Source organism: Diabrotica undecimpunctata, chromosome 9 (assembly GCF_040954645.1).
Source record: "Diabrotica undecimpunctata isolate CICGRU chromosome 9, icDiaUnde3, whole genome shotgun sequence".
NCBI lineage: Eukaryota > Metazoa > Arthropoda > Insecta > Coleoptera > Chrysomelidae > Diabrotica > Diabrotica undecimpunctata.
In genome coordinates, this window is record NC_092811.1 from 116,125,668 (window position 1) to 116,151,478 (window position 25,811).

Here is a 25,811-nt window from a genome sequence, read left to right on the forward strand (position 1 = left end):
TTGAAACCACGACCATTCTAACAGTAGAAAACAAATTATGATAGAAAACATTTATTTTGACAGGAATATGTTAAAACCTGAATTGTACAACATTATTAAACTACATAAGCTAAAATTTAAAACGTTCGAGATAAACGTAATCTTAACTCAAACATGGCCAGTGTCTTGGAAGTAACCATCCAGATTTGAATCCCATCGAATTAGTTTGGGAATGACTGAAGCAGTACGTGGGCCAAAGAAATTTGTCTTTTCATATTGGGAATCTTAAACAATTATGCTTTTTTGACGAATTTAGTGCTGCAGATTGGAAAAAACGCTGTGACCACGCAAAAAAGTGGGAAGTAAAAAAGTAAAATACTACTACTAAAGTACATTCGTTAAGCAAATTCCCAACTGTAAACAAACGCACGTGTTGATATTCGCCCTCTCATTCGTCAAGAGGCTATTAAATATAATTTATTGCCAGACTTAAGTCAGACGGATTCTCATTTTACAGGTCCAAACTTGTCAGTCTGTTTAAATTCAAATTGTAGCGTGTTGGTTTTTAAGTTAATATTATTGTGTGTTATATGTTAATTGTTAAGTTATTTACTGGTCGTGTTATTTTGTAGAGTTTAGTTAAATGTTTAGTATTAAGTTTTATAGTGTGTAGTGAACTTTTAGTATCCAGAAACAAAGTATTTGTTAATCAAAAGTAAAAATAGCTTGCGGTAATTACTTTAATAAAGGTAAGAGAAACCAATATTTTAATTTATTGATGTTTCGAAAAGTTTTATTTCCTTTTTAGTCCATTTATTCACAGTTTTTGCTGTAAATATTAAAGAACCGCTTGGATTGAAATGAAATTTGGCATATACATAGCTAACGGCAAAGAAAAAAGTGATATTGTGCCGATGTGTGCCTTTGCCATGGTGATGAGTTTCACCCCTTCTCGGATGTGAAAAACATGCGTTCAAAATAAGTACAGAATTGAATAAACTGATTAATTCTAAGCAACTTTTATTTATATAGTTTTTGCACAAAGTCAATACTTATCGAGTTATTTGCGAGCGAATATGATCATTTTTCAATAAAAAAAAAACCACTTTTTTAGACGGTTTTCCGCAAATAGCTCAAAAAGTAAGTATTTTATCGAAAAACATATTCTTAGCAAAAATATAGTTATAAAAAGGTTAAAAAAAATGATGTACTTATACCTATATAAAATTTCAAATCGGATATTTCAATGGGAAAATATCAAAAAAAATGAAGCACTTTTCGGGGAAAACTTGCTGCCGGGGAAAGTGCTTGTTTTTTTTTTATTCTTTCACGTTGAAATATTCGATTTGGAATTTAACGAATAAGAACCTACTTTTCATTAGCTACAAATGTGCTTCTGGCTTTATACGTACACCATTTTTTTGCTTTTTTTAAGCTATATTTTTGCTAAGAATATTTTTTCGATAAAATACTTACTTTTTGAGTTATTTGCAAAAATCGTCTAAAAACCTTGTTTTTTTGTTGTTGAAAAATGGACATATTCACTCGCAAATAACTCGAGAAGTATTGACTCTTGAAAGTATGTTTTTTCACCCCTGAGAATGGGTGAAACTCACCCCTAGGGCAAAAACACACACCGGCACAATATAACTTTTTTTTATTTAACATGTTAGCTATGTGTATGCCAAATGTCATGTCAATCCAAGAGGTTCTTTGTGGAGGTTTTATCGTGAGTGAATGGAATATTTCTGGAATTGAAAAAGTATACAGAATGCAGTTTCATAACTTTCTCTCAATCAACTAAGTACATTAAGTTATTGAAGATAAATAGAAAAACAGTGTCATGTACTGATACAGCCGATGAACTCCTTGATATTGATTTAACCCTCACTCCATCTGAAAAAAGACCAGTAAAGAGACATTTTGACGTTAAAACGAAGGAAATGATTATAAATGTATTTAAGACGGAAATGCAGGAGAACCCTACAATTTCGAAAAGTGGGATTTCTATTAGAGTAGCAGATAAAACAGGTACTGATATTGTTTCTCCATTATTTATTTTAGAGTGCGCATTTTCACTTTATTTAACAAATATTGTTACTTTTTATCTATTGTAGGCGTGTGTAGCCGTAGTGTACGCAATGTGGTTCATGAATATGAAATTACGGGAACATTGTCGACACCAAAATCAGTTGAGCATCGTAAAAGTATTGTTACTCGCTGGATGAATTTGACAGAGAAGCAATAAGAAGAATAATCCATGAATTCTTTTTTCGAAAATAAATACCCACAATAGACAAATTTCTGAGGAAGATCCGGTTTTGCCTAAGAACTACGTTTTTTAAATTATTGAAAGAAATAAATTTAAAGTTTCAACGTCGTCAGCGAAACAGCATTTTGATGGACAGGGACGAAATTGTCTTGTGGAGACGAGAATTTCTGATAAAAATTAAGTCCTACAGAAATGAAAACCGCAAAATTTACTACTTAGACGAGACTTGGCTAAATGTTGGTCACACCTAATCTATTGCAAACAAGCGTTTTTAGATGGACTTTCTACGGGGTTAAAAAATCCTGCTTGTAAATGTTTATGTGCTTTCTCACTTCAAGTAAATTTTAAAATAATAAAATTTTCAGGAAAGGTAAAAAGACTAACACATTGGCAGTGAAGATGGGTTTGCTCCAGAAGGGCTGTGGGTGTTTGAATAAAAAAAAAGTGGGGACTACCATGAAGAGACGGACGGGAAATCTTTCGAAAATTGGTTCAAGAATATACTGCCCCGATTAGAAGACAACTCCATCATCGTATTGAACAACGCGTCTTATCATTCCAGAAAATTGGAAAAAATTCCAACTACTGCTTCTAGAAAAGCTGACATCCAGCGTGGCTGAAATAAAAAAAAAGGGGTTTGCGGACTCCATGTTAAAAGTGCAACTGTTGGCTATCGTTAAGGAACATAAGGGACAATATATTAAATATATTGATGAAATGGCAAAAAGCCAAAACAAAGTAGTGTTAGGGCTGCCCCATACCATTGTGAGCTCAATCCGATTGAGCTCATCTGGGCAGAAGTAAAAAATTACGTAGCAGCCAAAAACACTACTTTTAAATTTGCAGATATGAAAAATATTTTTTATGGTGCAATAAAAATAATATTAGTCCAACTACGTGGCAGAAATGTGTGTAACGCGTTCAACAAAAATTCGAGTCCAAAATGTAGAACTTGGACAATATAATAGAGAACCATATTGAACCCATAATAATAAATCCAGACGAAGACAGCAGCACATGTAGCTCCTCAGACTGTGACTAATTTAAATGGTATGTTTTTATGCTTTAATAAACTTATGACAATGCTACTTTATTGAAAATGTTCACTTTGTTATGTATCTCTCAGTTAATGAATATTTTATTTTAGCACATTTTTCTTCCATGGAACATTAAATTTTGTTCACAATGATTAAATTTGAAGAAATTCTTACACTAATAGTTTCAAAAGTAAATATTTTAAAAATTATACGATACACCTCAGTACGACCCTGTTTGGCTTTCACGTGCGTTTGTTTACAGTTGGGAATTTGTAAAATGAATGTAGTTTAGACTCCAACTATATCGACAATACAGTAACGCCGCACGAAAATGACAGCTAAAAACAATTTTTTAGCTGTCAACGTCATGTTAACACAAAGTATTAGTCATAAGAGATATGAGTGATACAGAGGAAAACAAGATATTTTTGGTGAAACAGGACAATCGTTTGGCTCTTAGAGCACTTTACGATTTTTCGCGGAGTATTTTAATTGTTTATAACGGAAATATTTGACTCTACAAGTGCTAAATTTAAAACTTATATAATAATATATTAACAATACTTATTTACTTACGTCACTATCATCAATAATAACAGGTTCATTGGAGTTCCCGTCATCGGTTCCATAATCACTACTGACATTCCTACATAAACCTCGCAGTGAGGGGTCTATGTCTGAATATGCATGTATGTAACTCGAAGCATATTGTTCTTGAAGTTTAGTGATTGTTTCATAGCGGCCGCTCTTTTTCAAAAGTTTCCTAAAACGTCAAACATTTTTAATTTCCACTCAATCGGCTATCTTTTACACCAGTTGGAACGCAAATTACTCTTTGTTTACAACACTCTTGCTTAAAAAACAATTTTTAATAATCTTGTTTGCTAAAAGTTTTGTCAAAAACTTTTACTTTTTTATTAAAGATTTGTTAATTTAAGCCCTTAATATTGTTAATTAACGTAACAGTCATGTAAAAAAGGGGCTATCTTGACTCCTTTTTTTTTCTAAAAGTTGTGTTTTTAACCAACTTTCCGAATAGTTTTTGCCAGTTAGTTAAACGTTTAGCTTAAAAATTCATTAAACAATTAGAAAATTTACGAGAAGCTTAAGACAAACACGAAAAGAAAATGATTTAGAATTAGTGTAAATAAATTAATAAGGTAGGATAACTATACTACAAATCCTCAATTTCGAAGAGTGATTTCATAGTTTAAACGCCGAATATCCTCAAATTTAAATGTACACAGCGGCCCTCGAAAACTACCCATTTTCTCAATTGCAATTTGCGCTTTCTCATAAGAAATTAATTACAGAATATATAAAGTACTATATTTATTTGTGCTTCTCTATAGAAAAATTGACCAGGAGCTGCCGTACAGTGTAGCCAATTCTTGTTCACAAGTAGTAATTATGGTCATACAAAACCTGTATTCTTCCACGCAGCGATTATTACCGTCATAAAAATACCAAAAAACATGATTTTTCAGTAGTAAAAATTAAGCACAAAATTGTAATGAAATAAATTTTATTTATATGTTCCGTTTCGTTACATATTTAAATTTATAAAATAAAAATCGATATTTTAAAACATTATTTTTCAATCGTTTGGCAACTTTGGAATTAGCGAGGAAACTCCGATTTACAATTCCGACCCAGAGATAGCCGTAAAACTGGTTTTTATTATTTTACATTGGCGTTTCTGAGGGTAGTGCATGTGTTGCATTTTGTGAGTATCTTTTATGTGATAAGTTTGTAAACTTATTGTTGTCAATACTGTATTGTAGTATTGATAAAACGTGTTATTGATAATAAGAGTGTTATAGTTTGTCGTTTTATAGTAAATTTTTAGTTATATTCTGTGATTATTTGGTTTGAGTTTTATTGGAGTTGGACGAAAAACCGAGTTGTTCCAAGAGAAGGCAGCAAAATTCTGATGTTGATTCCAAAAATGAAAAGCCGCAAAAGAGACGGAAAATGTTAATGTCCGAAGAGAAGGTAATGATACGAAACGTTTATAAAGGAATTGTCGGCAGAAAAATGGCATTAAATGTTAGCCAAGCGGTCGACATTTGTAGCAGTTTATCAAAAGTATCCGTTAGCTGTATTTATCGTGTACTTAAAAATACATCCGAAAATAAAAAGCAAGAAAAAGGTAAAACTAGAGGTAGGAAAAGCATTGTTTTGGATGACGAGACAAGGAATATTATACGTCGAAAAATTCATATTTTCGGAGTGAAATTCCAACACTGAAAAAAAAAAGAGCTCAAAAACGATGACTCCTTACCCAAGATATCTCGTAGAGTCTTAATCAGGACCATGCGCGAAATGAACTTTAGATATTTAAAACGCAACAGAAAAAGTATGCTATCAGAAAAAAATGAAATTATTCTGTGGACAAGAAAATATTTAGAAGAAATACACAAAATTCGCAGCACTGGACGCAAAATATATTATTTGGATGAAACCTGGATTAACGAAGGTCATACAGTTGGAAAAGTTTGGCAAGATTTAAATGTCAAAAGTAAACGCGAAGCATTTATAGAAGGCTGGTCTACAGGATTAAAAGCTCCATCAGGAAAGGAACGGCGTTTAATCATCACCCATATAGGAAGTGATATAGGGTTCCTTGATGATGGTTTGCTTCAATTTGAGTCGAAAAAAACAGGTGATTATCATGAAGAAATGACTTTCGAAGTATTTGAGCGCTGGTTTAAAAGAATCTTACCAAAATTGGAACCTGGGTCTGTGGTTGTTATGGACAATGCGCCATATCATAGCCGCAGACTAGAACAATTACCGACGACGTCATGGCGGAAAGGGAGAATTCAAGAATAGCTTACAGAAAAGGGGATTGCATACGAAGAATCAATCCTCAAAATTCAGCTACTTGACATTGCACGGTTAAGGAAAAGTGAATATCTTAAATCTGCTGTGGATGAAACTGCAAAAGATTATGGTGTCAAAGTTCTGCATCTACCACCTTATCATTGCGAACTTAATCCCATTGAACTTATTTGGGCGCAAGTGAAAGGAGAAGTAGCAAGTATTAACAAAACGTTCAAATTAAACGAAGTTAAGGAACTTTTGATTCAAGCAATCCTCCATGTAACTCCAGAGAAATGGGCTAAATGTATAGGCCACATAATTAAAGAAGAACATCGTATGTGGGAACTTGACACTCATGTCGAAGTTTTACTAGAGCCAATTATAATTACACCAGGAAAAGATAATGACAGCGATAGCAGCACTGCATATTCAGATTTAGACAGCGAATAATATTTTCTAATAGTTTAGTAAGAACATCAGCATAAAAAAAACCAAAAACAAAAAAAAAACGAGAAGAACATAGTGTGTATAGTGTTTGTGTTTAAATAGAATAGTACAATGTTTTGTTACATCAAAAATTATTTTTATTTTGTTTTTATAGAATTTTATTTTGTTTTGTTTTATACTGTTTCAAGTGTTTTGTTCATTTTATTTAATGGGACAATATGGCTCTTGGCGAACACCCATTTAAAAAAAGTAACGCGCCACCATACATACCTCTGGAATGGTGTGGAAAACTGTTTTAAAATTTGTTTTAAAAAAATTTCATTGTGTAACTCTTTAAGAACGGGTCACGTCAAAAGACGTTTTAGCGTAACTTCCGCGACAGCTGGGTGGCATCAGTAAGCTTTCTGCAAAATTACTTGTTTTTTATAGCTTTTTGTTTGTTGCATTCTGTATTTTTAGGAGACTGCAGGGAATAAGCCAGAAAATATTTATTCATAGGTTTAATTTACTGATGTTTTGATCTCTATATAAATAGATTTTCAAATATACAAATGATAGTAATATTTATTTTTCTATGACTTTTTGCTTACCGTTCTGTATTTTTAGAAATAATGTTGGGAATATAAAGTTAAGAAAAAAAAGAAAATAAATAATATAAGATTATATAAATATATAATAATAAACAAATAAATTAAATATAACTATAATTTATATCTTTGAAAACGGTCTTTGGATATAGAGATGGAAACTTCAGTAAAAACCTGCAGATAAATATATAGTGGCCTATTTCGAACAATAATATTTAAACAATATAATATAATTAACGTTGAAATAAAAGTGAGTGTACGCCACTGGATTTTCATACGTCTTTCCCAACTTCTCCGCCTTCAAACGATGAATCACTCTTCCGAATAGTGGAAGTATAGTATAGTAAACCATTGTTCCTAAAATACTGTGACGAACCAGGCAATAAAAATGGACATGAACGATTATAGAAGAAGCAGCAAAGACAGAGATAGATACATAAAAAATGGCAAAACTGTGAGCAACGAGTGACAAGAAAAGAAAAACCCCTGAAAATGCAGCCAACAACGAGGGAGAACATAAACAGTAAATATTTAAAACCCACATGCAAAAAAAAAGAGTCCAATGACACGGCCCACAGTAACAAAGTAGTTCCCAATCCCAAAGGATTCCCATTAGCAACATGGAATGTCAGATGTCTTAACGGCAAAGAAGTTGAACTTGCTGAAGAATTTGAGAAAAATCAAATAGACGTACTAGATATAACAAAGACCAAAAAGAAGGGGAAAAGCACAGTTTTTAGAGAATGGGTCTTCCTCATCACCAGTGGAGTGTCAAAAAGTGAAAGGGCAAAAGAAGGTGTACGTTGCCTAATAAACAGTAACCTAATAAAGAATATTAAAGATTGGGAATGCATTTCCAGAAGGATTCTAAAGATAAGACTATTGCTAAGATGATGACGAAAAAAAAAGCAGCTAGCAAAGATTTATTCTGGGATAAGACCTCAGAGATAATAGACAGTTTAGAAGGTAACACTATAGTATTAATGGACCTAAATGGTCGAGTGGGTGTAATAGATACCCGAGATGTATTACGACCATATGGAGAAGAAATAAAAAAGACAATGGGGTACGTATTATTGATCTATGCAGAGAAAATAATATAATAATAATGAATACATTTTTTCAACACAAAGATGCACACAAATACATGTCAAAAGTAGACTCCCTGTAGGTTATAGAAGAGTCTTTTTGTAATATCTCATACTACACATTTCAATTGCCAAACCTGTCTGTACAGTTGTGTCGAGTAAAAAACTAACTTAATTGGCATATATGTAAAATAATAATTTCCAAACAAACAATACTTACACTTACGCTAAAGCTTTAAGATACAACTCTAGTAAATCAAGATAGAACATATCATAAATTATTGATCTTATCAATCAGATTATAGTGTAAAGAAATTCAGTCAAAAGATACTCTTTAGAAAAAATAAATAAAATAAATACTTACACTGTCATAGTTTCTAAAATTGGATAATTTGCATTATATCGAAACTTGATTGTAACGAAGATTCGAATGATGGCTTCTACCGAATGTTTTAAAACTTTACTTTTTGAAAACTGTTTTGTTGAAAAATATTCATCGTAGAGGTTGAGTAGCAGTCTTATTATTCTGAGGGCGGTCAAATTTTCCGTGGTCTTTGAATAATTTTCCCTCTTGTACAGTACTTTACATTCCAAAAGTACATATTGCACCAATAACTGTATGAATTCTTCACAAAAAGGATAGGTCTGTGTGTACTAAAATAATATAGGTCCCTTTTAGAAATATGTAATGGAATTTTGTAATGAGAGGTTATGTTTACAAATATTGGCAGTTTGCCAAATTTTGATACTATTTCTAATAACAATAAAATTTATATGGTATTGAGTAACAGTAATAACTCACTGTCAAGTGGTAATTCACTAGGCGTAATTATTGTTTTATGCTTAAAGTTTATTACGTTCATTTTTTTTTATTATAAATATATACAGAAAAACATTTCTTATAAATCATGTCAGGAATTTCTGCGCATTATCTGCAAATTGTGTACAAATGTTTGAATAATGAAGAAGAGTAATAAAATCTCTATTATCTTCATTTGTGCAAAAACAAAACGGGAAACATACGAAAGGAACAAATAAATAAATTAAAAATATGGACCCAAACTTTTTAAGATGTTCCTGAGTACATAAAATGGAAAGTATTGTATAAGGTTGAACTGGTACTGAAGTGGACATTTCAATAAAGGTACAATATACAGAGTATTGTATTAAAAAAACCAAAGTGACTAAAGATATGAGAAAAATGGTAAATCTGGCAATGTTACAAACATCAAATTTCAAATCTTCATACCGCAAAATAGAGATAATATCCATGTAAGAGATAATTAGACGTTTCCAAACTTTTGGTCCACTCTGTATAAAACACAGATGACAAAATACTGTAATAAAGGTTATACATATATAAAAAGGGTAATCACTCACGTTCTATGATCGTATATCTAATTAATCTTCTAAAGAGCTCCCCTAGGAGGTCTGGATTTTTGGAAGTTAGGATGCTTGGACTTTGAACGCTGGGATTTTGGATACGGGAATCTTGGATGCTGGGAACTTCTACGATACCACGCTAGTATCGTCGTTGCTGAACTCTCTTCTTTTCTTTTATTCTCAGAACATTTAAATAATTTATTGTTCGTTCTTCTTTTTTTGGGAAAGGAAAAAATAAAAATGTATGCAACCAGTATTTCTTGTAAGATATCCGGCTTGTTGTATAAAGGATAAAGGAAAAATAATCAAAACCTAATAAGGCAAGTTGATAAAATTCTAGCTAATATTACTGGTACTTGGTAAAAGGTATAGTTAAGCTAACAATATTTTAAAACCATCAACATTAATATGTTCATAAAAAATATCAGAAAACTTCTAAAGACTATCCCGGGATAAGATGGTAAAGTCTGCACTCGGTTATATTCCTGTTTGGGATTAAACACTCGAAAAACTAAAGCTGTATTTAAAAAACACTTTTAGCCCCTTAGGTGACCCAGGGGTCCCCTATCGCTTTAATTAAAAAAAAAAACTAAAAAAATCATGAATCTACATTTTAATGCTCAAAAACCCCAATTTTTTTTTCGGATATTTTGGGTAAAAATTGAGCTTAGGAAAAATATTTGAATTTTTCAAAAAAAATTTAGGTTATGTAGATAATTTTTGGAAAACTTCTAAATAATGGCGGGGTTAGATTTGTCATTTTCTCTGCAGAACATACTTAAAATTCGAAAAATCCATTTTTTTGGTATTTCCCCCATGTTTTTATCACATAAACTCAACTGTATGTCAATAAATATCGATTTTTGATATCATCATCATCATCATCATCAGTGGTGCTACAGCTCTAGTTGAGCCTTGACCTTCCCCAGTCTATTTCGCCAGTCGTTTCTGTTCATCGCCAACCGTTGCCAATTTGCCGCGCTGATTTTACTTGCGTCCTCGTCCACACCATCCCTCCATCTCAGTCGTGGTCTGCCTCTACTCCTATTTCCCACTGGGACCGATAATAGAGTTCGTCTGGGTGGGTAATTTTCATTTGCTCTTGACACATGTCCAGCCCATCTAAGCCTACCTATTTTTATGAAGGATATTACATCTCTACCATTTACTATTTTTTTATACTTCTCGTACAATTCGAAATTATATCGCCTTCTCCAAATACCATTCTCACAGAATGCGCCGATTTTTGATATACTTTTTCGTAATTTGTAATAGCGGGATCAGGTATGCCATTTTCAGACCAGAACGTGCTCAAAATACGATTAAAAAATGGAAGAATCGTATTTATTCGCATGCCGTTGAGGTTATATGTTTAAACATAGGAAACAATATCAAAAAAGGAGGTTTGTCATATTTTGAGCATGTTCTGGTCTACATAACCTAAAATTTTTAGCTCAATTTGGATCCAAAAAAATCTGAAAAAATCAAAGGGTTTTTGGCCATTAGAATGTATTTCAGATTTTTTTAAAGCAAAGGATCACTTTGCGAAAATTTGGCTAAAGCGGTTTCTATATAATATGCACTTTCGAGCGCCTAATCCCAAATAAGAATTCAACCGAGTATAGGTTTTACCATCTTCTCCCACTATAGCCTTTACGATAAATTGGAGGATTTGATGTTTTTCTTATAAAAAAAAAAGACAAGTGGTGGTGAAATATGATTTTCAAAGTGGTTTGGCAAAGAGATTTTGGTACCTACGAGGATAGATTGATCTTAAACTAGCCTTTGATATATGGCGCTACTTGATACCGAATTGGTTTCGGTGTTGACATCTGCCATTCATAATATGACGTCTGTCAAAATTTTAAGTTTTAAAAACAATTAGTTTGGTTTTTACAGCCGTCAAAAGCAAGCAAATTTTGTGTTTTCGGAGAAGTGGAAAAAGTCGAGTATCGTTCGGTGATTAAGTTCCTTCACAAAAGGGTAAAACGAACGTGCAAATCAAAGCCGACCTGGACGAAGTTTATGGTGAGATTGCACCTTCGTTAGCAACAGTAAAATTTTGGAAAGCTGAATTTGTTCGTGGTCGTACGAGTGTTTTTGATGATGAGCGTCCCGGGAGGCCAAATGAAGCCACCACGCCGGAAATGATCAACAAAGTCCATGACATGATTATGGCAGATCGTCGAATTAAGCTCCGTGAGTTAATAGAGGTCCTAAACATTTCCTGCGAACGCGTACACAACATCATTCACCATCATTTGGACATGAAAAAGCTATCCGCGCCATGGGTGCCGCGTTTGCTGACAATCGATCAAATGCAAAAAGGTCTGACCACTTCGAAGACGATCTTGGCGATGATACGGCGCGATCCGAAGGATTTTTTTCGTCGAGGTTGAAATTTATCACCGTTGAAACCTGGGTGCATTATTACACACCGGAAACCAAAGAACAGTTGAAACAGCCGCCGAAGAAGGCAAAGAGTGCACATTCGGCCAGCAAAGTGATGGCGACTGTTTTCTGGGATGCAAAAGGCATCATCCACATCGACTACTTGGAAAAAGGAAAAACAATCAATGGTGAGTACTACACAGCATTATTGGATCGATTCGATGCCGAATTGAGTCGAAAACGCCCCGGTTTGGAACGCAAAAAAGTGCTCTTTCACCAAGACAATGCACCGGCTCACCGATCGGCCGTCGCCATGCCAAAATTATACGAATTGGGCTATGAATTGGTTGAACACCCACCGTATTCCCCAGATCTTGCCGCCAGCGATTTTTTCCTGTTTCCAAAAATGGCTCGAGGGACGCCGTTTCGCAACAAATGATGAAGTCGTCGCTGAAACTTCGTCCTATTTTGAAGAGCTCGAGCAAAAGTACTATTACTATCGGATGAGATAAAAAAATTGGAACATCGTCTTACTAAGTATATCGAGCTAAAAGGGGACTATGTTGAAAAATAAATCGGATTTAATTTCAAAAAGCTTGTTTTTTCTATCAAAGGCTAGTTTTATATCAATCCACCCTCATATAACGGATGTATAATTTTCCGAATGCTCTTATTAATCAAAGTCTTCATTTGATCTTTTTCCTCATTAAGAAAAATAGTTGCAAAATCGTTTGACAAATTATTAAACATAAGGTACCTATAATAGGTACGTAATTTACAGCATGGTCTTACAAATGGCTAAAGGCCGTAATATAAAAACAAAAAAGGGTAATTACTCACGTTCTATGGTCATATTTCTAATTATACTGTTAACAATGGATATCCTTTGGTTAGTTGCATTTGGAAAGCTAGGATTTTGGGTGCTGGGATCTTGGATAGTAGTATCTTGGATGCTGGATGCTCTATGAATGGGCGTTGCTAAGCTCTCCTCTTGTTTTATTCACAGAACACTTATAAAAAATGGTTCATTCTTCTTCTTGTTTTGGAAAGAAAAAGAATTTAAGAAGTCAACTTAAAAATGATTCAGGAACAATTTGGAAGATGTTATTTATTTATTCTAAATTTCTATATCTCTAGATTTAACGCAGTTGTCTAAGAATAACCCACCTATAATGAGTAAATAAAATTAACCCACTTTTTCACTGTCGTCGCGAGGTATCGTCATATAAACCTATATTCATATAAACAGGGTACGCCAAGCCTTTGGCTTTCTGTTATTACTGCTAAATTATGGTGTATATACAAAATGACATAAAAAATAGGATGAAATTGTAAGGAAAATAATAAAAGCAACAATTTTATTTTCCCATCCAGATAGCTATACATATATACGAGTCCCTTCCCATATCAGTTGGCCTACCTATGAAATTTGCAGTTTGTCGATTACTATTCGCTCCGTGCGTGACCATGGTAGGGGTACTTTGAAACGATGCCAGCATGCGTAGCGGCGAAATATGACAAAATTGGCCCTACCTTTTTACGCATAAATTTTATCAAAAATGTGTGCAAATACATATTGCGTATTTAATTGTGCTAATAATAGCAAAAATAGTAAGTGTAGTTTTTATAGGTTCCCAAAGATTACATATAAATTAGAAAAAAGAAAAAGATGGATCCATGCTATTAATATGAAAAAGTAAATATCACATAACTTCATTTTTATGCAATTGAAATAGAAAAAAAAATTAAATAATTTACCTTAAATGATATTTTATAAGGCTTCAAGCTAACTGCAGAGTGCCTGATGACTTTAGCTTTTATATTATAACTTTTACTATTACTGTTTTTAAATATATGCTCTTTCACGTGAAAAACTTGATTTGCCAGTACTAGATTTTTTCCCTTTCTTTTCCTTTTGTGGTTGAAAAGATATATTATGATGAATTTTGAGAAACCCAGTTTTTAATACTACATTTATTTTGTACATAAACTAAAAAAATATAATTAAAAAGTTAATTATTAATAATTGTCAATTCGCATGTATTTAACAATGTCAAACATATGTCATATGTTTAACCTGAAAATTGGTAGGTCCAAAACTGTCAGATGAAGGCGGTAGGTGTCGCGTCAGTCACGCACGAAGCGAATAAACAAATTATACGTTAAATCCAGAGGTAGCTATGGAAAAATTACATCAAAACAATAATATTGTCAGTTAATGTCAAATGTATTTTGTAGTATTGTAAAGCTTTTTGCCGTTTGTGGATTGTACAATGGGTCGAGGTAAAGTTATCGATGAGAAAATTTGTTAAATCATTATTAGACTTTTTAATTCTGGAAAATCTAATTCGGAAAACGCGAATATGTTGCAATTGTCACACTATAGTGTAAGAAATATAGTCAGACAATGCAAAACTACAGGTTCGGTCGTCACAAAACCTAGAAATATACGAAAAAGTAAAATAACCGAAGCAGATCGAAGGGTATTAAGACGCATTATAGTGAAAAAACGACGAGAAAATTATATGGAGTTAGGCGTTTTATGGAGTGACGGTATTGGAAAACACGTTTCTAGATCAGCATGTCACCGAGAGGCCCACAAATTAGGATTTGGTACTTACATAGTAAGTTTTGTCGCAATGAGATTCAATACAATGGAGTGATGAGTCCAGATTTGATTTGTGTGTTGGAGACGATAGGAGTCGCGTCATTGGCAGGAAAAATGAAGCTTTCCATCCCGACTGTCTGAAGAGAAAAGTAAAATTTCCTGCATCTGTCATGATCTGGGGCAGCATGTCGTCTAAAGGTGTGGGAAAGTTACATTTTATCGATGGGATTGTAAACACGGACAAATATTTGAATATTTTAAAAGAATCCCTTTTACCGATTATGGAACACCGTTTAACATTAGCGGAAGATTTTGTCTTCCAACAGGACGGCGAAGTTGTCATACCTCAAAAAAGAGTTTAAAATGGATTGAAGGCGGCATACCACTTCTGGAATGGGTTTCTAATAGTCCCGACTTGTCCCAGATAGAGACTTTGTGCCGCGAAATGAAAAAAGCTTTGAGAACACATCCTGCCAGGTCCGTCAACGAATTGAAGGAAAAATTGCAAGAAATATGGGATTTGTTTACATGAGAATTTTTTCAGAACTTTGTCTCGAGGGGGATGGCAAAGTTCTGACAAAATGCTTGTCAGAACTATGCCTCTAAGAATTGTGGATGTCATTAAAAATAAAGGGGATGTAACTCATTGGTAAACTTTCACATTTTTTTGTTAACATTACATATTCTATGCGTTTTTTCAATGTATTAGTATTCTGTTTAATCAATAGTTTTCATTGCGTTATAAAATATTTTCTATAATTAGGAAATTCAAAAATGTTCGATGCATTAAAACTTCTAAAATTTACGCTGCGCTTTTATTTTTGTGCTCTAAAATTTAATTTTCTTATCAATCTAACGTTGGGCCAACTGATATGGGAAGAGGCTCGTATAGTAAACTGTGTCCATCACAATAAGAGATTATAAAGTAATTACGTTATTTGAAACAATTTGATATGCAAATTATGTAATTTTATTATGTATAATTATATATATTGAAAAAAAAATGGAATTTCGACCCAGATTTTTTACTTTTAAAATAATTGTTAGGTTAGGACTTTTGTTGTAAGCTTAAGTGCGGTGCTCAGTAGATTTATACCTCTATAATTGTTGGGGTCTTCTTTGTCTCCTTTTTTTGAACATTGGTATCATTATGCTGTTTCTCCATGCGTTTGGTATCTTGTAGTGCAATATTAGTTTTTGTATAAGTTTTTTCATTTGTCATGTTGTCCCCAGCCCGGATAAAAGAGGAGGGTTGATGGGGCAGGTTAGCATACTACCTATTGTAAAAGATAACAAGACTCAAAGAACCGATATAAAGCCTTGGAACCAAACTATTTTGCAGCGAGGGTAATAAATTAAAACATTTTTAACCAGTCGTATCTTAGAAAATTCAATTGTCGCTATTTTATTTCGTTACGACTTTTCTCCAAAATGAATTATTTTAGCAAGAAAAGTAGAAAAAATCGATGTTAGTAATTTTTAAATATTTGAATTTTTTTATTAGTAATAGTAAGTCAATAGTAACTCACATTCAGCTCAAAACAGATCCTCCCTGGTTTAATACAAAATATCTATGTTAGAGTAGGGGAGCCAGCCCAACAGTGAGACAGGTCCTACCGTGAGATACTGTTTCTCCTCCACTTATCACGCGACCGACTAGGTTTTCCATTGGTGAGCAGAAACCATACACACCAACAAGTAATCGCCGACGTTTAAATTAATTTAATTTAACTTAGTAAATATTTTCAAGTTTTGTTAGTTCATGTTTTCGGAAGTAAAAGTAGTATTTTGGCGATCTGCCTAGGTTAAAGGTAAGTGTTTTTTATGTAGATTAAAAGAGTGGGATCATTTTGTCTCTATAAATTTTATTGTATAAGTGAGGTTACAAAATGGCTGCCGACTACACATGCCCAACAGTGAGACAGGCAAATGTGACCAAATATTTTTTTGCAGGCTAATTATGGATCCAAAGAAAATAAAAATTGGAAATTGCGCAGAGGAAACAATGAGAGAAGCAGTAAGTCTGGTCAGAGAAAAAAGATCCTTGAGAAAAGTAGCTGCTTTGAAAGATATACCATTTCAGACATTGGCTAGATATGTTGAGAAAGCCAGAGACGTTGACGACATTAGTCAAATACGAATGAGTCCCAACTACAGTATTAATAAAGTATTTACGTCCGCAGAAGAAGATTCCCTAGAAAACTATATCATAAGCTGCTCACGCATGTTTTATGGGTTGTCTGTTGACGATTGTAGAAAACTTGTCTATGAAATGGCAATCGAAAATAAAAAGAAAATTTCTGTCAAATGGCATGAAAGAAAAATAGAAGGGCTGAAATGGATGAGAGGTTTTCGCCAAAGACATGTTCGAGTGTGGCTTCGTACCCCCGAAGAATGTAGTTTATTCCGTGCGACGTCATTTAATAGACATAATTTTTCAATTTTTTACCAAAATTTGAAGAATATATATTCAAGAACTGATGCGTTTGCTGACGGAAGAAGAATCTACAATTTGGATGAGACTGCGACTATGACGATTCAAAAATCAGCAAAGGTTGTTGCTGAGAAAGGGGTGAAGCAAGTTAGCAAGGTAACAAGTGGGGAGAGAGGTACATTGGTTACCACTTGTTGCACCGTTAGTGCCACGGGACAATACCTACCACCAACAATGGTTTTTCCTAGGGTGCATCTAAAGAAGCATATGCTACGAGGCTCCCCATCAGGAACGTTGGGGCTTGCTACTCCCAGTGGGTGGATGAATGCTGATCTTTTTTTAGAAGTAATGAAGCATTTTATAAAATATTCTAACAGCTCTAAAGAAAATTCATCGCTTTTAATCTATGACAATCATGAAAGTCATTTTAGTATTCGTGTTCTTAATTTGGCCAAAGACAACGGAGTAACAATTCTAACATTTCCTCCTCATTCCACAAATAAGATGCAACCACTAAATGTGGGGGTATTCAAAGCATTCTCAACATGTTATAATGTATCTGTAGATACCTGGATGATGCAACATCCAGGTAAGCCTTTCACCATATATGAGGTAGCTGAGTACGTCCGCTTTGCTGATGAAAAAGCTCTCACACCGAGCAATATTATAAATGCATTCAAAAAGTGTGGTATATATTCATACGATGCCAATGTCTTCACAGATATAGACTTTCTACCAAGCGCTGTTACCGTCCGCGATTTAAAAGATGATATAAGTCAAAAAAAAGTCCATCGATCTACCAAGTACATCAACATCAACAAATAAAATATCCGTGAGTGATAATATTCAAGAAAATATATCGAATATGGAAAATGATGCTACCTTAGACACCAGTATTGAAAATAGCAATCAACAGAACGATAAAAATGGCAAGACTCTCACAGATGTTTTTAAAAGCCCAGAAGAATTTAAGAGCTTTCCAAAAGCAGGAGAACGCAAAACTAAAAATACGCGAAGAACGGGCAAAAGTATTATAGCTACTGACACACCCGAAAAAGATGTCATAGAAGAACGAAGCATTACGAAGAAAAGAAAAATTGATAAAATTGAAGTGAAAAAAGTAGAAAAGGTCAAGAAACAAATATTTGAAGATGGTTCTGAAAGCTCAGAGGAGGAACTTGGATTTTGTGCTCGTGGAATATCCTGGAAAATTGGAGAAGATGTTGGAAAAGTCCTGAAAATAAACGAGTCAGAAGAGTATGAAATTTCGTATATTAGAAAACAAACGAAGGGCACCAGCAAATTTGTATTTCCCAATATTCCAGATTAGGTATTGTTGCTTTAAAAGATATCAAGCAAGATTTTGGATTAATGGACATTAGGTAGATACATACCTAGATATGATATTTTTATGTTTACTCATTTTTTTATGTTCTGTATCTTTTTTTGTTTATTTTGGAAGTGTCTTTTGTGTTCAATAAATATGATTTATAAACTATGTTCGCAACAATCAGTATCAAAATTATGTTATGAGAATGATATATTAATCTCAATAATAATATCCTCATCCTCAATAAACTTTTTCAAAACACGACAGCCTAAATAAGATTTTTTGGCATACTAGATTATATATTTTCATTTATTTTCCCTGTCTCACTGTTGGATTTAAAGTGTCTCACTGTAAGGCATATAATATGTGTCCTACAGTTAGACAAATGCACCTATCTATATGCTTGCAAAAAAATATCAAACTTGCAAAGTTACAAATATTTCACTTGAAGAGAGATTAATATAAATGTTAACGCCTATGCTGGAGTTTAATTTTTTCATTTTGGATGGATAAAAACAAAATTACACTAAAATAAAAAATACCGTCTCAATGCTGGGATGGCTCCCCTATGGTTTTTGATTTACAATAACGAATCGTCGAAAAATATATGACAGTAGGATAACATCGTTATGAGAATAAACTATCGTGATAATCTGTAAAATGGTATTAGCTCTCAATTTATCGTAACAAGTGGAGGATTTGGAACAAGTTTGAGTAATAGCTGATTTCCTCGTTTATTTCATTGAATATAATGACCAAGTTAAAGGTACCATTCGTAGTAGACAATTTAGAGAGAGCACTTACTGTTCGCCAAACTAAGGAAGAACCGCGAGGGTTATATGCGCAATAAAACAATTTCTAAGATGTCCGAAACTATCGCAATATTTTTAACAGCTTGTTTTCAAAGATCACAACAAATAATTAGTGATATATGTGGTAAAGAAAAAAAAAGTGTAATATGACTTACCCGAAAGAGATTTAGATTGTATTTGTGCACGTAGGAAATATAATTCCTTACAAGATGAAGGTATTCCTTGGTCTCTTTAAGGACTTTTCGTCGTGACTTGATTTTCCTATAAACAATCAAACTGTTAGCTTGCTGATTTTACTTTGGAAAAAAACAATACTCCTCCTTTTATGGAAACTAGAATCGTCTTGGAAGTTTTTCAAATTTGATCGATGACAATTATTTAGTATTAACTGATAATGATTAATAAACTGATATTTTTCATACCAAACAGTACATTTTCTTCATGATGTTTAATAAATATTGAATTTAAACTGATTTAAATTGATAATTTAAATAAAAAATTAAATTAAATTACTGATTTATCGAAAAGTTCCAAATTAATATTTGAAGCATCTTCAATGTTTCTTTCTTCTGATCTTCATTCTTCTTGTTCTTCTTTTGCTTCCTTATTAATCTTCTATTTCTTTTAACTGTTCATATCTTCACATTTTATAAACAAAAAATAATAAATTACTATCTCTCTATAATTACTAATAAAGTCTATAAAGTTATATTTTGATGATAAAATGTTTTTATAAATGTGCAAATAAATTGTTAACTATTCTGTTCAAGGTACATTTTTCGTGCTGTGGGTAAAAATTTTATTAAGACAACATTAAATTTAGCAGAATTTAACAGATTAAGAATTTTTACTACACTAAGACCGTGACAAATTGAGCAGAGTCTAAGCAAAACTGGTCTTACCTATAATGTGGACGAGAATACATCAGACAATCATAACTGAAGACGAAATAGGAAATGTACAATTATCCATCACTCTCTTGAATTCCTTTTCTTTTTCCTAGTTTCTGTTGCCTGTAATATTCTTAAGACATTTCTTTCTCATTTGCAACAACATCATACAAACATCATGCTTTTTTAATTAGTCATTCTTTTAAAATAAGTTATAACACCTTTTTTCATTTTTCTATTATTGGATTCTATTATTAATTGGTTCTTGGTATTTCCATTATTGTATATTGTTCTTTAGTAAGTATTCGAAATACTCATACGGAAAATAGATTTCCAAAAGTACAAGTTCTTTCATCGTCATCATTGGTGCTACAGCCCTATAAAAGAGCCTCGACCTTCCCAAGTCTATTACGCCAGTCAGTTCTATCCATTGCCAACTGTTGCCAGTTTGCTACGCCTATTTGTCTACCATCCTCATCTACACCATCCCTCTATCTGAGTTTTGGCCTATCCCTATTTCTACTTCCCACAGGTTGTGACATAAGGATTCTTCTAGGAGGGTTGTTCTGCTGTGATCTTGCCAGATGTCCTGCCCATCTTAGTCTTTCTATTTTTATAAAGGATACTACGTCTTTATCACCAAATATATGTTTATATCTGTGATATATCTCGTAGTTGTACCTCCTTCTCCAAACACCATTTTCACAGATGCCACCAAATATTCTTCTCAGGATCCTTCGTTCAAATATAAGCAGGAGATTTTCATCTGCCTTGGAAATGGTCCATGTCTCCGACCCATATGTCAACACTGGTTGTATAAGGGTTTTGTATATGGTTATTTTTGTTTTTTGGCTTAAGTTTCTGCTTCTCATATGTCTACTCAGTCCAAAATAGCATTTGTTTGCTAGGATTATTCTTCGCTTTATTTCTCCCGTCATGACGTTCTCCTTGGTGATCAGGGAGCCTAAGTATGTGAATTTGTCCACCACTTCAAAGGTAGAATTATCAATCGTTTACTTTTACTTTTTACATTTACTTGCAGGCCCATATTTTTTGAGGCGTTTGACAAGGTGGTATACATTTCTTCTAGCTTTCGTGTTGTGCGGGCAACTAGATCAACATCATCTGCATATGCCAAAATTTGGGATGATTTATTAAAAATGTTTCCTCTGCTGTCTATTTGGGCATCCCTGACCGCCTTTTCCAAAGCTATGTTGAAAAGGAGACATGCCAGCGCATCTCCCTGTCGCAGTCCAACATGCGTTTCAAATGCCTGTGATTGTTCGCCCTGTATTTCGACTTTGCAAACAACTTTACGCATTGTAGCCTTAACCAATCTTATCAGTTTATCGGGGATGTGGAATTCATCCATGGCTTCATACAATTTATTTCTTAGGACACTATCATAGGCCGATTTAAAATCTACGAAAAGATGGTATGTGTCGATATTGAATTCATTGGTTTTTTCCAGTATTTGCCTTAGCACAAAGATCTGGGTCTGTTGTTGATCGATCAGGCCTAAAACCACTTTGATATTCGCCAAGAAGCTCCTCTGAATACTCACTCAGGCGACCATATAAAAAGTTCAAAAAGTACAAGTTCTTTACTTCTACAAAAAATTGTACAGCTCTTTTTTTAATTCTTTGCTTCTACAATTTCCTTCTATTCTAACTGTTTTTCAGTTCTGTCTATTTTTGTCAACATATTCTTTTTACTTATTTCTTTATATCATCACAGTCTGCTCCATTTTTGTCTTTTCATTATGATCATTATGCCTCCATATTGCAAGTTCAACCCAATGGAAAATGTTTCTGACTGCATCACAGGTTTTAGTTTATTGTATCTCAACTACAAGGTTATTGACACTTGGTCAATTTTGTTACCATACATTTTACATTACATTATAATTACCAGTAAAGAGAATAAAAGAGAAAGTAAAAAAAAGAAAACATTAAATTTTGTAATACAACTTCGTTTCTCGAAGGAAATCTAGTACTTTCTGAACAAGTTCTAATTGGCTGAGGATCACATTTGTAAGACTTTGTATAGAGTATTTTTTTGTTCTTGTTCGTACTTGGCACACTGTGTAAGAATATGTTGAACGGTTAATGATAAACTACACTTGTCACAAACAGGTGATTTCTCTGAAGCCATCAGGTGTCCATGTGCCAGCCGTGTGTGACCAATTCTTAGACTACGAACGATTAATTGGTCTCTTCTACTTAAGTTAGGTAGCTGAAAGATTTCGATGGTAGGTTGTATTTTGTGTAGTTTCGAGTTTGAATTCTTCCATTGGTTTTGCCAGGACTTTTTGATTTGGGACCTGAAAAGTGGTTTTAGATCTGATGCTAGCTGAACAGATTTGATGTCCGATTTGGTTGTAATTGCTTCCTTTGCAGCAGTCTCATTGCCTAAAATGCCAACGTGTGAAGGAATCCAGATTAATGTTATGTTTGTTCCAGAAGAAGTGAAATAGTTTGTTGCTTCAGGTATGGCATGAACTAATGGATGTTCTGAATATATTTTAATCGAGTCGATGGAGGACATCGAATCTGTACATATTGCAGTGTTCTTGGCTTTAGTTTGGTTACAATAAGCATTTTAATACTTGGAGGGTGGCGTACAGCTCTCCTGTATGGATGTGGAAGGCAGAACTTCTGAATTATACTATGTGCAGTTGTTACAAAATATCCAACTCATGTCTCAAGTTTTAGATGCATCTGTGTAGAGAATCTCGTCATATGAGTTTGTCTTGACCAGCTCTAGGAAAGATTGCCTCAGAATTTGGCTATTGGTTTAATTTTTGTGATAATTATTAGACGAACGGTTAATTTTTGGAATATTAATAATCCAAGGAGAAGTTGATGACAATATATAGGTATTGAGTACAAAAAAATCAACAGGTCGTGAAAGGGGAAGTAAAATTTGAAGTAATGTTTGGTATTTATTGTTAGGCTCACAGTTACAGGGTTTGTAAATAAGCTTATATACAGGGTTGTTTTGATTAGAGGACACTCTAGCCAAATATGTCAGAAGAAGTTGTTTTCTGCGAAGCGAAAGGGGAAGTTCGCCTGTTTCACAGCGAATGCTTTCGGCAGCACTGGATCTGAAAACTCCGAGATATATTCGCAATGCGGTGTAATGAATAATGTCAAGAGTCCTTAAATAAGTCTTTGATGCAGACATGTATACTAAGCATCAATAATCTAGTCGAAAGCGAATGCTTTTAGAGAATGTTTGCTAGAGATTTTAATAGATTTAATGTAGTTAGTTTATAATCTATGGTTTTCATGTTAGTCGACTAACAAAAAATAAACCTACTATCTTGTGCTCATTAGCTACTGTAAGCAGAGTACCATTTAATGCAATTTGAGGTAATAATATGCTACATGTTCAATTCAATTTGAGTACTTTTGATTTTTCAACAGAGAAATTAATACCAAAACTTATAGACGAAGAAGTTAGTTCATTTACTGCTTTTTGTAGTTGTGAACATAACTCACCGAGGCAATATAAAACCAGATCGTCAGCATATAAGTTGTACTTCACTGGGCTGTGATTATTCTTGCAAATATTATTGATAGTTATTATAAAATGGAAGTTAAATCTGATCCTTGGAGTTAAAAATAGATAAAATAAACGTTTTTGTTAATATATACTTGGGTAATGACTAGTATTATTTAAGGTCACACCAGAAACATGGGCAACTATATCAGAGATGCCAAAAGAATTACTAATGACTAAGCACAACAAAGATCCTTGTTGCCAGTAAAATAACTCCTGCGTTTATTAATTTAAATGATTAATCAAATTGTGATTTGAATTATGAGTTCTCAAGACATTGAGAAAGCAGTTTAAGTAAACTGCTGTAACGCCTGAGGTATAAAACCAATGACTTAATATTGATGCAAATTGAACAAAATACAAAAATTTTCTTAATCTGTAAATGTCTGCTAAAAATTTGCAACTCATAACAAATCGAATGAATAATTAAATACATACCTTACAAAATCAAGAGTGATTTTTTTGGAAGAAGCTGCATGGAATTCCCTTTCGAAGTATGATTCCAGAATTTCGTGTTTTGATAATGCTTTAGCATTGCTTACAACTCGCCCTACGGATATATTTAATATACTAAGTTACATAGAAAACCATTATAAATTGTTTTATTTTAATACAATTTGGTATATCTTTTTATTATATATATATATATATATATATATATATATATATATATATATATATATATATATATATATATATATATATATATATATATATATAATATCTCAATAATCTAAAATTATTTTGAAATAATAGTGACTACAAAAAAAAATTGGAAAAATCTACACTACTGAACTAGTGAGTGACTAGTGAGTGTAGTAGTGACTGGGGACTCGGGAGACTGAGAACTCGGAAGCCCTGAAGAAGACATCAGAGAGGATGTCGAAAGCTCGGCCCAATGGATATCGAATATTTTTTTAATTTAATCGAATTTTAATTCGAGATAGCGTGACGCGGTCGCATCTTGAGGAATTTAAATTCTGTAGAACTTAAACTCTTTAGACACACTACATTTTCTAACTTCTGACCCTAAATTAGTCACACTATACGTTCTTTTCTAAAACACTTTCGCTAAATAAGAGATCTCAATGAGAAGAAAGTTGGTCGATAGCTACTAATTTTAGGAATTAGAGAAAGTTTTGGCCATATGTCACTGGTATTTTTTAGGGAAGTAATCTTTCACTGTTTAGTTCATGAATAAATAAAAAAAATAATAATCCCATTATATTTTCTCCTAGTTATTTCTCATAATGTCATAGTTATTTCTCTAGTGATTTTTGTGACATCCTATAGAATGTTTCGTCTAATTCTTACCTTTGGGACTGTGTATAGACCTAAGTTCTTGATAGCTCAAAGCGGACGGTTCTGATAGATCGATTACTCCAAGTAGTCGCTGCGCTGAAGGTTCTGAATTTGGCTCAATAGATGGTCCGGTATCCAAAGGTAATGGATCCGGCATTGTGACCTTAAAAAAGTATTAATTAGTATATTTATTGCATAGGGCATTAAGGGTAATAAAATAAAGGTTTGAACCTATTTTCTTGTGGCACGTTAAAGCAATTACTATTTTAATGGAAATATGCCACAATTTAAGTTGAAAATAAGTTTATTGGCGTGTTTTTGTCATTTTATTTTACTTTTATTCTAAACTTAAATTGTGGCTTACTCCCATTAAAATAGTAATTGCTTTAATAAAATATAGTGATCATCATAGGATGTAATGCCAAAGCAGGAAAGTCTGATGAAAGTACTGCAAAGGTTATTACGGACCAGTTCTTATTATTTTCTCGAGTTACCCCAGTTAAAAAAAAATTAATGTTCTGTGTGCCATAGAAGACAAGATATTGCAAAATTTTCCAGCGCGCTTCAATTTGAAGTTCCATTCCAAATAAAAACGGAGCTCGGAAAGTTCGTTCTCCACTTTAACGTGGCGGTATTTTACGAGTACATCACTTAAACGGGTTATAACTTTTTACATCTCTCTATATGTTATCTATAAATTGGATCATATAATCTAGGTCTTCACTCATAATCTGTTCAATATTTAGCTTTTAAGTTAATAAACAATGGAAATACGATTTTAAGAACAAAAAATGCTATCTTGGTTCCTATTAGCCATAGAAGGTTCTTTGTTTATTAATGATTGTGTTTTTTCACCATATT

At 33.2% G+C, this 25,811-nt stretch overlaps 1 protein-coding gene across 4 annotated transcripts in view; it reads right to left on the reverse strand.

Annotated features, from left to right (window-relative positions):
* LOC140450419 (uncharacterized) overlaps nt 1–25,811 on the reverse strand; it is a 127,115-nt gene that overhangs the window by 51,298 nt on the left and 50,006 nt on the right. For all 4 annotated transcript variants that reach the window (XM_072544054.1, XM_072544052.1, XM_072544055.1 and 1 more), the window contains exons 2-6: nt 24,963–25,113; nt 24,087–24,198; nt 19,350–19,455; nt 8,601–8,890; nt 3,865–4,051 (exon numbers count right to left, since the gene is read on the reverse strand). In XM_072544054.1, the coding sequence (XP_072400155.1) occupies nt 3,865–4,051; nt 8,601–8,890; nt 19,350–19,455; nt 24,087–24,198; nt 24,963–25,107 (840 nt within the window). In that variant the 5' untranslated portion in view covers nt 25,108–25,113. The remainder of the gene's footprint in view (nt 1–3,864; nt 4,052–8,600; nt 8,891–19,349; nt 19,456–24,086; nt 24,199–24,962; nt 25,114–25,811) is intronic.